This window comes from Rhinolophus hipposideros, assembly GCF_964194185.1.
Source record: "Rhinolophus hipposideros genome assembly, chromosome: 10".
NCBI classification, from domain to species: domain Eukaryota; kingdom Metazoa; phylum Chordata; class Mammalia; order Chiroptera; family Rhinolophidae; genus Rhinolophus; species Rhinolophus hipposideros.
The window spans coordinates 48885815-48899242 of NC_138056.1; the positions used below are offsets into that span (position 1 = coordinate 48885815).

A 13428-nucleotide genomic window follows, 5' to 3' on the forward strand; every position below is an offset into this window, starting at 1 on the left:
TACCTACGGCTCCGTGGGTGTTCCTTTTTGGCCTCACCATGTCCTGCGTTCTTGTGCAGGGAGCAGAACTAGAGACTTCGCATGACACACCCTTAGGTCCCTGAGAACTCTGGGTTTTAAAGGGGAGGCCATTGCGGCCCAGACAGTGGGATCCTCACAGGACCCATCTCTGACCACGTCAGAGCTTCAGCCCTACTGGCAGCCCCATTTTCCCCGCCTACCAGCAATACACAGCCCACAGGACTGACCCCCACTCCCTCCCTGATGCCCTGAGATTCAGAAAACTGGTCATCCCTTCCTGATCCCAGTTTTCTGCCCCAGAGACCTTCTTGATCAAACCTTCGTGCAAATCAGGTTCCTTTCATTCAAGGACTCCCAGGGATGCTTACCTGGGCTCTCCAGCCACACCCATGGTGCCCCGTTATCCCCTGCCTAGGGTATCTGAACTCCATGGCCACTTTCTCTGAGAAGCCCTCCTGGCTGCCCACACCAGGCATTCTCTCTTCACTGTCTTCTCAAACCAGGCCTTTTGTTGTCCTAGGCTCTCCTTTCCTTGTCGTAAGGCTGGGATTTTTTGTTTTTTATCACAGTGACCTCAATGCCAGCACTGAGTGAGACACCGAGTGGGTGCTAAGGAAAGTCTGCTGTGTGCATGCATGAATGGGGGACGTGAGGCATTGTTTTAGAATCCCTGGCTGAGCTATCCTGGGTACTGAGTGAGGATCAGCAGATGTTAGGTTCTGTCCTCCTGAGTGTCCTGGGGCTCTTCTGATCAGAGGCCTGGTTTTCTCCCAGAAGCACCACATCTGGATGAGTTTTAGGACTGAATCTTTGGCAAACAATGGTCTCCCAGAATTACCTTGGGCCAGCTGGGTCCCTGCTCCTGTTTCCTCTGCAGGCTCCAGTTCTGACCCACCCAAGGGCTCAGCCTGCTGTGATTTGGTACCAGTTCCAAGGCTTTCATGGGACCTTACGTGGAAAATAATAGAAAATATATGTATTGGTCTCTGCCACCAGTTCCTGGCACAGATTTCCTAAAACCCTTGTAATTTCCTGGGTGAGTGTCTTTTGTTTTAAGGAGGTGACTCTTGCTGGGTTCCTGGGTAGCTTCAGGATGAGTACTAGTCACCAGAAAGATGAAGCCGTGATTAGAAGCTTGGATCTTTAAGCCCCACCTCCTCATCCTCTAGGAAGAGGATGAGTTAATGATTGATTATGTCTGTGTGATAAAGCCTCCATAAAAATCCCAACAGTATGGGGTTTGGAGAGCTTTCAAGGTTGCTGGAGGTACTGGTACTGTGTCACTCCAGGAGAGGGCCTGGAAGCCGGGTGGCCCTTCCGCCATATCTTACCCTACCTATCTCTTCCAGCTGGATGTTCGTCTGTATGCTTATCCTTTTATAAGTCAATAAACATGTTTCTGTGAGCCATTCTAGAAAATTTTTGAGCCCAAGTAGGGGGTTGTAGGAACCCCAGATTTATAGCCAGTCAGAAGTACAAGTGACAGACAACCTGGGACTTGCAGTTGGCATCTGAAGTGGAGGGGGCAGGGGACAGTCTTGTGGGACTCTCTTAACCTGTAGGAGCTGACGCTGTCTCTAGGTAGCTAATGTCAGAATTGAGTTGTGAGGCACCCAGCTCGTGTTGGATAATTGCTTGATGTGTGGGGAAACCCCCACACATCTGGTGTCAGAAGTGAAGTGTCGGAGTGTGAGAATAAAGGAGAAACACAGGTGTGTCCTGTCCTCCATCTCCTAGCATCTCCCGCCCCCTCCCATCGCTTGCTGACAACTTACAGGAGTTGGGGATTTCTGACTCCTCTGGCCCAGATGGGGGATGCACTCCTGCATGCGCACTTTCAAATGTGCATCACACACACACACACACACACACACACACACACACACACACTCAAATGGAGCCAGAGAGAGACACTGCTGAGCCAGAAGGATCAGTTTTATTAGATTCCGGCAAGACTATACAGTACATGTTTCATGCATATTAAATGTGAGTCTTCGCCGCCCCGGGGAGGGAGCACTTTCACTGCCAGCTCTTTCCTTGGTGTGTCAAGAGGTGGGTGTCAGGGGGGACTCTCAATATATTCTGCATGGGGGACAGTTGGGATCATGACTGGGGGTGGAGGTGAGACGGTGGGCAGCTGAGGGCCCTTGGGGCCTGGAATCTTCAGAGCTTCAGGGACCACGGGACCTTGGTCCTTTGCTGGTGGTGGGACTAGAGGATCTCGATCTTTCAGAGGCATGGGGGTTATAGGGACTGGATTCTTCACAGGCTCGGGGATGACAGGACCTTGATTCTTTGGAGGCTCGGGGACCATGGGCCCTCGGTCCTTGGTTAGTGCTGGAACCACAGGACCTTGGTCCTTTGCTGCAACCACAGAATCGCGACCCTTCAGAAGCGCGGGGACCACTCCACTTTGATCCTTGCCTGGCTCTGGGACAACCACACCTTGATTCTTTATGGGCTCAGGCAACACAGGACCTTCTTTCTTTATTGGTGCTGTCACCGTGGCACTTTGCGGCTTCAGATGCTCTGGGACCATAGGACCTTGATCCCTGACAGATGCAGGGACCTTGGGACCTTGATCCTTCGGAGGCTCTGGTACCATGGAACCTTGATCCGTAACTCTTGCTGGATCCACAGGACTTTGATTCTTTGGAGGCATCGGGAACAAGGAACTTTGGTCCTTGACTGGTGCTGAGATCACAGAACCTTCTTTCTTTAAAGATTCAGGGGCCACATGGCCTTGATCCTTAACTGGTGCCGGGACCATGGGACCTAGATCCTTCAGAGGCCCTGAGGCCACAGGAGCTTGATCCTTTGGAGGCTCTTGGATCACAAGTCCTTGATCTTTTAGAGGCCCCGAGCCCACGGGACCTTGATCCTTATCTGGCTCTGTGGCTACAGGACCTCGATTCTTACGTGAATCACTGATGGGTTCGACCTGGCTCCTGCAGAGGAGAGAGAGGTGGTCACTGAGAGGGCCAGAGCTCAGGCCAGGGAAAGGGCAGGACACAGATTGCCCGTGGAGCCTGGGCAGGGCAGCTCTTGCTGGAGAGCCAGGAGGAGAATCTGATTTCCATATTCTTAGTACAGAACGTGGGGTGGGATGAGGGGCAGGCTCAGGAATCAGTCATTCAGTGTGCTTGCCAATTGATTATAACCTGCATGTGGCACAGAGGGTGGCACCCAGGTGAAAACAGAGTCCTGCAGTCGTCTACCCCCCACTCCACCCAGGCCGCTCTTCCTTCCTGTGGGATAGCTGGGTCCATCCTGGTAGCCCGTCTTAGCTGTCCACTCAGATGACCTTACAGACCAGGGTGCTGTTTGTCCACAGGGCTTTCCAAGGCTCCTTCTCCTCCCAGACCCACTTGTTAAGGGTTGGCTGTGGGGTGGGGCAAGGGGTGCCAAGAAAGAGGCAGTGGGAATGTCCCTCTTCTCCACATTCCTTGCAAGCAGAAAAGTATTTTATCACTGACATTGTTTAAAACAACCAGCATGTGGTAGTAATAATAAGCAGACAGCTTTTAATTGGTTTTATTATTGCTTTTAAATTCTCTATAACAATGCATCTCATTGTTGCCCATGCCACTGCTACCACCCCCACCTTTGGTAGCTGACTGGCTGGGACTTCCCATTGAGGCAGCGAACAGGCCCTGCTCCCCTCGCTCCATCTCCACTTCTGGCTCCCTCTACTCTACCCGGGCCTGTGGCCACACTTACTCCAAGTCTCTGGGGCTGATTTCCCTGCAGCCAAGGATCTAAGCCTCTCTTCAGAATCCTCACAGCTGCTCCATCTGCCTCACTGCAGATACCTGCCCCATCCCTTGGCCCACCCACGTCGTAGAGAGCAGGTGACATCCCTGACACCAAGGGCAAACATTGCCACATTCAGACCCTGCCAGCGTAGTTTAGAATGCACACTCCCTCCTCGCAGGCCAAGCTGCAAGTCACCACTCAGGAGTGGCCTTTCAGCCAGCGTCACGAGCTCCTGCATAGCACATTCCACTTTCCAAATCACTTCGGTTCAAAGCTCATTTCCGCAACCCAGCAACCCTGTGAAGTGTGCAGGGAGGATTGTGTCACCCTTGTCAGAGGAAGAAACGGAGGTCCAGAAATCGCCAGTGAAAGGGAGTGCACGGCCTCTAGTTGGGTCTTTCCCCTCCTGGTGCCTGGTTTCTTTCCCCTATAGCGCCTGGCACTTAGTAAGTGCTCAGCACAGGTTAGCCATTATTACTCTTTTACACTTTGTGACCACTCTTTGGGGCCAGTCTTTAAGCTTAAAACCATGTCAGCATTTTAACAGTTCCTATTGGCTTTCAGGACTATGCCTTACCTGCTTATTAAAGCTGGTACAGTAAGACCTCTACTTAGTAACACTTTCTCAACTCGTGATGGTTTCATCTTTTTGGGCCTCAAGTTTGTCATCTATTTCATTCGGTGTAATGATCTTTCCTCAAATTTATGATTAGAGATTTTGTACATAGAGCACCTGTACCGTAATATTACTATGAAATACAATGCTTATTTTTCTTTTTACTTAGAAGTAAAATGCCATGTATGTGGACTTCTTTTACTCTGACGTATCATCCAGATCCAGACGCGTTTTACTGTGTCCAGCGTCTCGAGCTACCAGGGGACTGCTGTCTCTCAACAGAACACCTGGTAGCACAGGCAGCCTACCTGTCCAGTCCCTCATGATGTCTCTAAACATCACAGTGGACAGAGAGAAGTCAGGGCAGCTCACTGGCTCAGCACCACACACAGCACAGCTGCCCTGGCCAGATGGACACCGCTGGCTGCCATCAGTACGAGCTTAGCATTTGGGGAGAGAGCCAGGCAAAGCCACCAGAAGCATATAGAACCCAAGGATGGCATTGAAATACCTCTAATACATGGTGGCTGGCCAGAGAGGAAAAGCGAAAGCCTGATTCAGAATAGAATCAAGCAGGACATTGATTGGGTGAACCTGGCAGTTTGTGAGCCACCTGGGTGGGGTCATCCTGAAGGGGTGGTGAAGCTGAGACAGGAGACAAAAACGGAGACCAGGGCTTAACTTGATCTCAGGGGTTATTGCACGGGAAGGGTATGGACTCAGCGTCCCCAGCTGGCACGGAGATTAAAAAGAAGGCCAGCCCCAACAGTGTGAGTTGCTAAATACATTTCCCTGGGTGTTTGCAGCACTGGCTCCCATGCTATGCCCCAAATTTCTGTTTAATGAGCACTCTTAGCCAGTGGTAAACTAACCCCAAATCAGCGTGGATATATAAACTTATATTGCTTTGGTTAGAAACTTATTTCCTTAGCGAGTAAGTAAGTGTCTTTAGTCATGGGAAGGTTTAGAATTAAGATTAGAAATGACAAATTAGGGGCAGCCGGTTAGCTTAGTTGGTTAGAGCGCGGTGCTCTTAACAAGGTTGCCAGTTCGATCCCCACATGGGCCCCTGTGAGCTGCGCCCTCCACAACTAGCCTGAGACAATTGCTTGACTTGGAGCTGAGGGGTCCTGGGAAAACAACACACTTAAATAAATAAAATAAAACAAATTAAAAGAAAAAAACCAATGCTAAATCAAATCTACCATATTATCTTTTTTGATTTTAAGTTTAGGAAAAATTGGTATAGATTTAGTTTGAAAGTATTTGTAATGTTTAAAATAATTTGGCATATTAGCATATGTAACACATTAGATTTGTGATTCCAATATAAAATCTGTAATGGAATAATTAATTTAGACTTGTGATTTTTAAATGGAAAGATATAAGACAATTCTATACATTTCGTAAACAATGATGGAACGTTTATGACAACCAAATAGTTTTCATATTTTTAAGCTTAGTTTATTTCATTTTAAATTATTTATCATTTAAATTATTTAAGAGAATTGAATTAAGTTATAAAATCCCCCTTCAAAGAGACTGTTAAAATTGACTAAATTTTTAAATTTGTTACTTTTATCAACTAAGCATTCATTTTTAAAACCACGGCAGCCTCAGTTGGTTTTCCTATAAACAAAACTGCCCTCAAGGGCACATAAAACTCTCATTGACACTGACTGGCCATCGCTTGGTTCCGTGTGCTCTGCCAGTCTCCCAGCATTGCCAGTAAGGCTGCCCCACCACTCCCAGTAAGGCTGGCAGAAGCAGCACTCAGAGCGCCCTCTGTGTGCAAGAGACAAAGCCGTGCCACCGGGGTGGGAGGGCAGGGAAAGCCGGGTGCACGGTTGGTGCGTGGACAGGGGCTGCATTCAGCTCCACTCAGCCCACAGGCCAGCTGTCCTTGGGCCTAACCCAACCTGCACAACCAAATCTGGTGCCCTGAGCCAGATGCACTTCTTCTCAAGACAGCATATGACACAGACCCCTTCTCCTCCCAGCCTTTGTACCCTCTTGGAAACTAAAACGACCTGCTGGGTTCGTCTCAGTTTCTGTGTTGCTTATTGCCTGCTCGATCTTGGGCAATTATTCAACGACAGTAGACCTTCGTTTCCCCCCCTGTACAATGAGGATAACAATACAAATGTCAGGGATTATCACAACAGAGAAACAGATGACCCTGTTAGGCAGGGGTCTGCAATCATAATTCTTGACATTTGTGGAGCGCTTGGGTACATCACGTGACTAAGTCCACTACTATAGGAACTGTAGGAACAATTTCCTAACTGCTCACACACTGGACCCTCATGGCAGCCCTGGAGGAAGGGAGGGCTTCTGGTGGCGGGCCCGCAGCCTCACCCCCCTCGCACTGTCCTCTGGCCACCCCATGCTGTTTTATGCACTCCCAATGTTTTGTTTCTTTGTTGCTGCTCCTGGATTGCCCCCGTTTCCCCCTATCGGTCCCCAATGGCTCAGATCCCTCCTCCTCACAAGGTCCTTCTGCACGCACCTCTCTACATTAGTTTGGTCTGTATGTGCCTTGCAGCACCATTTGATAGTCTCTCCCACATTTATAGAGACCCCCATTACATGGCAGGTCTCCCCCATTAGACTGTGAGCTCCCTGAAGGCAGGGGCCACCCTCCTGGCCTGCACGCCCATGCCCCGCACGGCACCTGGAACGAATAAGGCCAAATGGAGATTTAGAAATTATTGTTGCTGAAACCTAGATGTCACCATCTCACCCATGGCCCCAGCCAGAACCCTAGGGTCATCCTTGAGACCTCCCTCTCCCTCAAAACCTTCACCCAGTCTGTCAAGACCATCTGTTCCATCTCCTAACATGTATCTCTTGCATATCCCCACTTCTCTTCCTTCCTGCCTCCCTCCCTTCTCCCCACCAGCTGTGACACCATCTCTGTGGACCGCTGTCACAGCCTGCTAACTGGTATTCCCTGCCCCTCCTCCAGTCCATTCTTCATATAGAAACCAGAATTATCTTTCAAAAAAGCAAATCTCTTCCCCTGCTTGCAACTCTGCCGTGGCTTTGCTTTGCGCTCAGAAGAAAAAGTACATCCTGTTACACGGCCCCACCTGGCTGACCAGCCGGCTCCCACCATCTTCCTCTCTTTGTGCCCCAGCCTCCCAGGACTTTGTTCTGTTCCTCAGTCTGCCCTGCTCCTTTCCATCTTCGCACATGCTGTTATCTCCTCCTGAAACATTTTCTTGCTCCCTCTTCCCCTGGTTCATGCCTACTCATCTTCCATCTCTTGGCTCCCTGGAGCACTTTTCCAGGAAAGCTGTCCCCTGCTACAGGCTCTCCTGGTACCTGGCCCTCTCTTCCTACCCCTTCTCATAGCGAATTGCTTGCATTCTTTTGGATTAATGTTTCCCCTAGACTGAAGCATTTAGAAGGTAGGGCCATGTCATATTTGCATATCATTGTACCTAAAATAGTACCTGACCTAGGGAAGGCCCTGACTACTGTGTTTCCTTGAAAATAAGACCTAGCTGGTCATCAGCTCTAATGTGTCTTTTGGAGCAAAAATTATTATAATTTTTGCCTTATCTAACATAATATAATATAAGACCAGGTCTTATATTAATTTTTGCTCCAAAAGACACATTAGAGCTGATTGTCCAGCTAGGTCTTATTTTTGGGGAAACACAGTATGTACTTGTTGAATGAATCATAAAATGAGAGACTTTTCTGTGCCAGGCTCTGTCCTATTTGTAAAATGCAGTGCTCCAAGTTCACATGACACATCCTAAGTCTTAGGAACATGGTTTTCTGCCCTTCATACTGTTTCCATGGAGACAGGCAATGCCTCTTGGGTACACACACACTGACTTTGGGTCCATGCTTTATCAGAGTCTGGAAGCAGGATTATTGGGCCTTACCCCAGACTTTCTGCAGACAGGGCTTCCTTCCCTCCCACTGATTCCTGCCCTTGCACACAATTCTAATCCCATAATCCACCACGTGATTTTTCCTTCTCAGACTGTCTCTCCTGATAGGCCATCAAATTGGCTGAGAGCTGGGGCCATGCTCCTGCCATAGGACTCTGTTCAGAAATCAGGGACCTGTGGACCCTGTGCTTCAATCCCTGCCTCCACAGCTTGGAAAAGCACGGAGGAAGAAAGAAACTCATATTGCCTGAGCAATAACCACGTGCCAGCCTCAATGCTAGGTGTTCTAACACAGATCATTTCTTGTAATGTAAGGGGCAGCCTGCTGGGGGAGAAAGTTCACTGACTGCACTCGAGGCCAGAAGAGCTGGGTTTGAATTCTGACCAACTCCTTCCTAGCTGTGGGATGTCATCATGGGCGTGCCAGGCTCTGGGCCTCAGTTTTCTTAATCTATAAACTGGGGATCACAGAGCCCACCTTCCAGGGAGGGTATTTTTGTGAGGGGTCATGATGTGACCCCTGGAATGCAGGTGATATTTAGTAAACATTAGTTCCTGAGAGGACTTAGGGATCTGGTCTAATTGTGTCACTCTACAGATAGGCAAGTAGGTGCAGAGAGCAAGCCACTCTCCCATAGCCACCCAGCTAACAGACATCAGGTCCAGGGCTAAAGCACAGGCCTCTCAACATCTCAGTGGGTGGGTAGAAGGAATAGAGCAAATTCACTGGAAGCAAAGGTGGGCAGGAGGGTCTGAGCCAGGCCTACTGTACCTCAGGGGCTCTGGCAGGAGGTGGGTGGAGGGACAGGGCAGTTGCATGGCTTTGTTCTCCTCCTGCCTGCCCTCTTGGGCCCTGTGCAGGGGCTCCCTTTTTCCCAGACACAAACAAAGCTCCCAACGTAGTTATGGGCAACACAGCTCCCCGAGGGGGAGTGCCAAGGAAACCATCTTTGAAAGGCTCATTATTCTTACGAAGAATCTGCGGGAAACAAGGCATTCTTAAAACAACAGCTCTTGTCCCACCTTCTCCCTCACAGGACTCCATGGTAGCCTCTATTGTAGCAGTTATCATGATGCTGGGTAATTACCTGTCTCTCCCACTAGGCTGTGGGTTGTGTTTTTTTCATCTCTGCATTGTTAGTATCTAGTGTCTGGCTCATAGTAGTACCTGGCAGACATTTGTGGGCGTCACAAATGGCTGGTAGGTGGCTTTTTCTCTATATTCTTTCTCTTTTATCCATTCACTGGACAAAGTCTGTGTTAGGTCCTGTGCTGGGGGCATAGCAGTGAATGAGACTGGTGCCCTGACCAGAGGGCCACCCCTGCCCCCATCCCCGCCCCGTGGGGAGCAGGAGACAGACCATGGACAAAGCTACCAGTGTGCCGGCATCACCACCATCCCTGGCTCTAAGCCTTCATCAGCCTGTGTCTCTTTAACTAGGGTCCCAAGGTCCCTTCACTTGCTGGAGAAGTCCTCTCTCTCTGTTCTATGAAATCACACTTCACAGAGCCAAGTGAAAGCATCCAGGGCTGAAAGGACAGACCTGAGGGTCATTGGGTCTCCTGAACGTCTGCTGCTATCTCCCTGCCAGCTGGCCCCAGTCACTGCCCACATTGTCCCAGGGTGGGACACACCCAGAGAGGCAACCCACCTCTTGGTGGCCTACTGGTTAGACTCTGAGCAGAAATCTGTATTTCTGTCAATTCCACTGCTTCCTATGCCTGCCCCAATCTGGGTTTGTGCTCTGGGGCCACCCTTTCAGAGAATGCCACGCTGCCTGCCCTGGGACAGCCTTGCAGATATTTGAAGGGGGCAGCAATTATGTTCTTATTCCTGGCTTCTTTGGGCAACACATGGCCCACAACAACTCAGACATTTGGTTTCCAGACCCTTCGCTGTCCTGACTACTCTCCTCACAACACATCTCCGTTGGCTTCCCATCCTTTGGAAAGTGTGACCCCAGAACTGAAAGTGATATGGAGGCGCGGTTACCAAATAGGACACACCACCTCTGCCCTGGACTCTGTACCTCCATTGATGTAGTTCTTGGCTACTTGAGCTTTCTCTCAGGCACGTCACTGTGACTGCCAACACCACCTGTCCCCATCTGCCTTAGTCACCCCCTCCTCGGTGACTGAAGATGAGTTCTAGGGTCACTTCCTCAGAAATCACTCGGACCCCCCACCTCCAGGGGTCAAGTCCTCCTCCAGTGTTCCCCTCACAGCAGCTGATCACATGAGTGGGGGGCTCTTTGAGGGTAGAGACCACGTCTGCTTCATCTCTCTTTCCTCACTCTTTCCCTCCCTTCCTTACTTTTTCCCCCTCTCTCTCCCTCTCCCCTCTTTCTTCCCTCCTCTCTTCCACAGACAACATTTAATAAGTGCCTACTATGTGCCAGGTCATTGAATACAGTGGAGAAGCAGAGAGCTCTGGCATGGGGCTGGCACATGCTGAGAGACCTCTATCCTAAATGGGAAGTTTTAAAAGGAATTCGCACCAGAGCAAATTCTAAAAACCACATTTAAATGACACACAAACGATTTCCAATTTCTAACTGACTTAGCTCCCTTTCTGTCATCCTAAACTGTAACTTCTCCTTCTGGGTTTCCAAGAAGAATTTATATGCAACGTGGCACACTGTATTCTCTGACAGCAGCCCTGTCAGCCAGGCAGACAGGGGTCACCCACAGTCCCGTATTCCTGACAGGGGTGGAAAAGAGGCTCAGAAAAGGAAATAAGTTTCCTAAGGGCATGTAGGTCAAGTTTCCTAAAGTCCGTGTGGACTTTAACCGGGGACGACAGAGTTTCAGTCAAGCTCCTTCCTGCACAACAATATCCCTCATGGGTGTGACTGCAATTGGTCTGCAGATGTCTGAACTAGGTCTGACCTAAGGTAACTCTGGATCTGCCGAGTGCAGGAGGCTGGCGCCATTGACCTCTGCAGGTCCCCAGCTCTGAGCTCTCAACTACACCTCCAACAACCGGCCCCCCTTCCCCTTGTCCCTTCCTGCATTCACTACACAAGGATTCCTCATCCCCCCAGGTTTACCCCATGCCAGTCAGCAGACCCTGGTAAAGAAGACAGGCCCAGAAGGCAGCAGCATCATGTGCTGTGGGTACCCTCTATACCCATACCTGTAAGCCCTTCCTGTATGGCTGCCAGTCGGTTCACCGGTCTGGGGCCACACAAAGAATCCACAAAATGTGGCTCGTTCGTACAGGAAGAACAGCTAGGACCACAGCTAGGAAAAATGCTGCCACCACAAGGCTTAATTCTGGGCTGGGGTGGGGGTGGGGGAGTGGGTCGGGGGTGGTAACCGTGCTAATCCAACTCAGCCTCTGTGCCCTTCATCTGACTCGTTTTCCATAGACAACAGGAGTACGTAGGCTTCAGAGCAAGGAAGGGACAGGATGAAGGGCTTGCTACTTCACGAGGATGCACATCTTTACAACAGAGATCCCAGGGATAGTCCCAAGTACTGAACAAAAGATGAGCTTTAGTCACCCAAACTTAGGTTCAAATCCTGGCTCACCGCTTACAAGTTGTGTGACTTTGTTATTTAATCACCGCATCTTCATTTCTTGATCTGTAAATGGGGATGATATCTACAGACACTCTGGCCCTATTGTGAGGATTAAAGGAGAACAAGTGTGTAAAGGTCAAATAAATGGTTTGACCATTTATTATCTAGGCTGTGCCAACCTGCATTTTACAGAAGTGGAACCAAAGACCTGGAGCAGACTCCTAGTTCAGATTTTTCTCCACTAGCCCAGGTTCCCTGCAGGCAGACATGTTCTCCTGACGTACAGGGCAATGGCTGCCCGAGGTGGCTAGACCGTTATGTGTTCTTCCCTGTGCTGTCGCTGTTGTCCTTTTTACTGTTAAACACCTTTTCTAGATATAACCTGCTTAGAAGAATTAAGTAAATTCTCACTTGTATAATAAATATTTTAAAAAGCATCCTTGGTTGTTTTAACACCAAGAAGGCAAAGTCAAGGGCATAATTGATTGTCTCAATGGGCTGCCAAGACTCTGATAATTCTGCTACGGATCCTTTTTAAAATGTAAAGTGCTGGGCTAAGGCAACCAGACCTAATGACTCAGTTCTTGTCTAGCTCTGTGCTCCTGGGAACTTGCAAATCCATTTCTGTCCTTTTCCCGCACCCCATCTAAAGCAAAGGTTGGGATCTTGAGTAATTAATCAAAATTGACTTCACATGTCCAGAGGGGATCAATGAAAATGAACATGTAATTGCAGAAATGGAATCTGTACGGCGTGATTTATAGGTGCTCAGAGAGGAGAGACCAGGGGAAGGGAGAAGGGAGGGGATGGCAACAGGAGCCACACTAGATGGATTTTCTCTCAGCGAGTGTAGTTACCACACATAGCTCCAGCTACCACACCATTGGGCCCAAGGGTGGTAGATAACTGGGAAGTGGTAGTAGCACAAATACCCTTAAATGAACTATTGACAAGGACATTCCACTTTATAGTCCACTGAAGCCTTTCGCATTCATCCTCGCTGGGCCATCTTAACAGTCCTGTGAATCAGAAACAGGTACCCTGTTTCCCTGAAAATAAGACCTAGCCAGACCTTCAGCTCTAATGCGTCTTTTGGAGCAAAAATGAATATACGACCCGGTTTTATTTTACTATAATATAAGACCGGGTCTTATCTAACATAAGACTGGGTCTTAAATTAATTTTTGCTCCAAAAGACGCATTAGAGCTGATGGTCCGGCTAGTTCTTATTTTCAAGGAAACACGGTATCCCCTGCTATCAGAACTCCTACCACCTGCTCTCCCAAACTCTGGAACCAAACAGGTTCAGATTACACTGTGTCCCTTCTGACCAAACACCTACTTTCTGAATTTGAGAACCAACTAGATTTAGATAGTGATGGATACTTGTATGACTGTTACCTTTTTGAGGCTCAAAGAAATGAAGACACTCAGCCAAGGTCACAAAGCTAGTAAACAGTAGAGCTTGCATTTAAAACCAGGCCTGTTGGCTCTAACTCGCAGGCCTGCTTCCTAAGACGCGCCCCTGGAGGGATACATCTCTGCCATTGTGGAGTTAGGAGCTCCATCCTGGGCAGGGGCTGGGATCAGCCAACCTCTTAA

At 49.2% G+C, this 13428-nt stretch overlaps 1 protein-coding gene across 1 annotated transcript in view; it reads right to left on the bottom strand.

Annotated features, from left to right (window-relative positions):
- Positions 1-1939: 1939 nt before the first annotated feature.
- MAP6 (microtubule associated protein 6) overlaps positions 1940-13428 on the bottom strand; it is a 74003-nt gene continuing 62514 nt past the window's right edge. Inside the window, exon 4 of the mRNA XM_081063651.1 lies at positions 1940-2969. Within this exon, the coding sequence (XP_080919777.1) occupies positions 2081-2969 (889 nt within the window). The 3' untranslated portion in view covers positions 1940-2080. The remainder of the gene's footprint in view (positions 2970-13428) is intronic.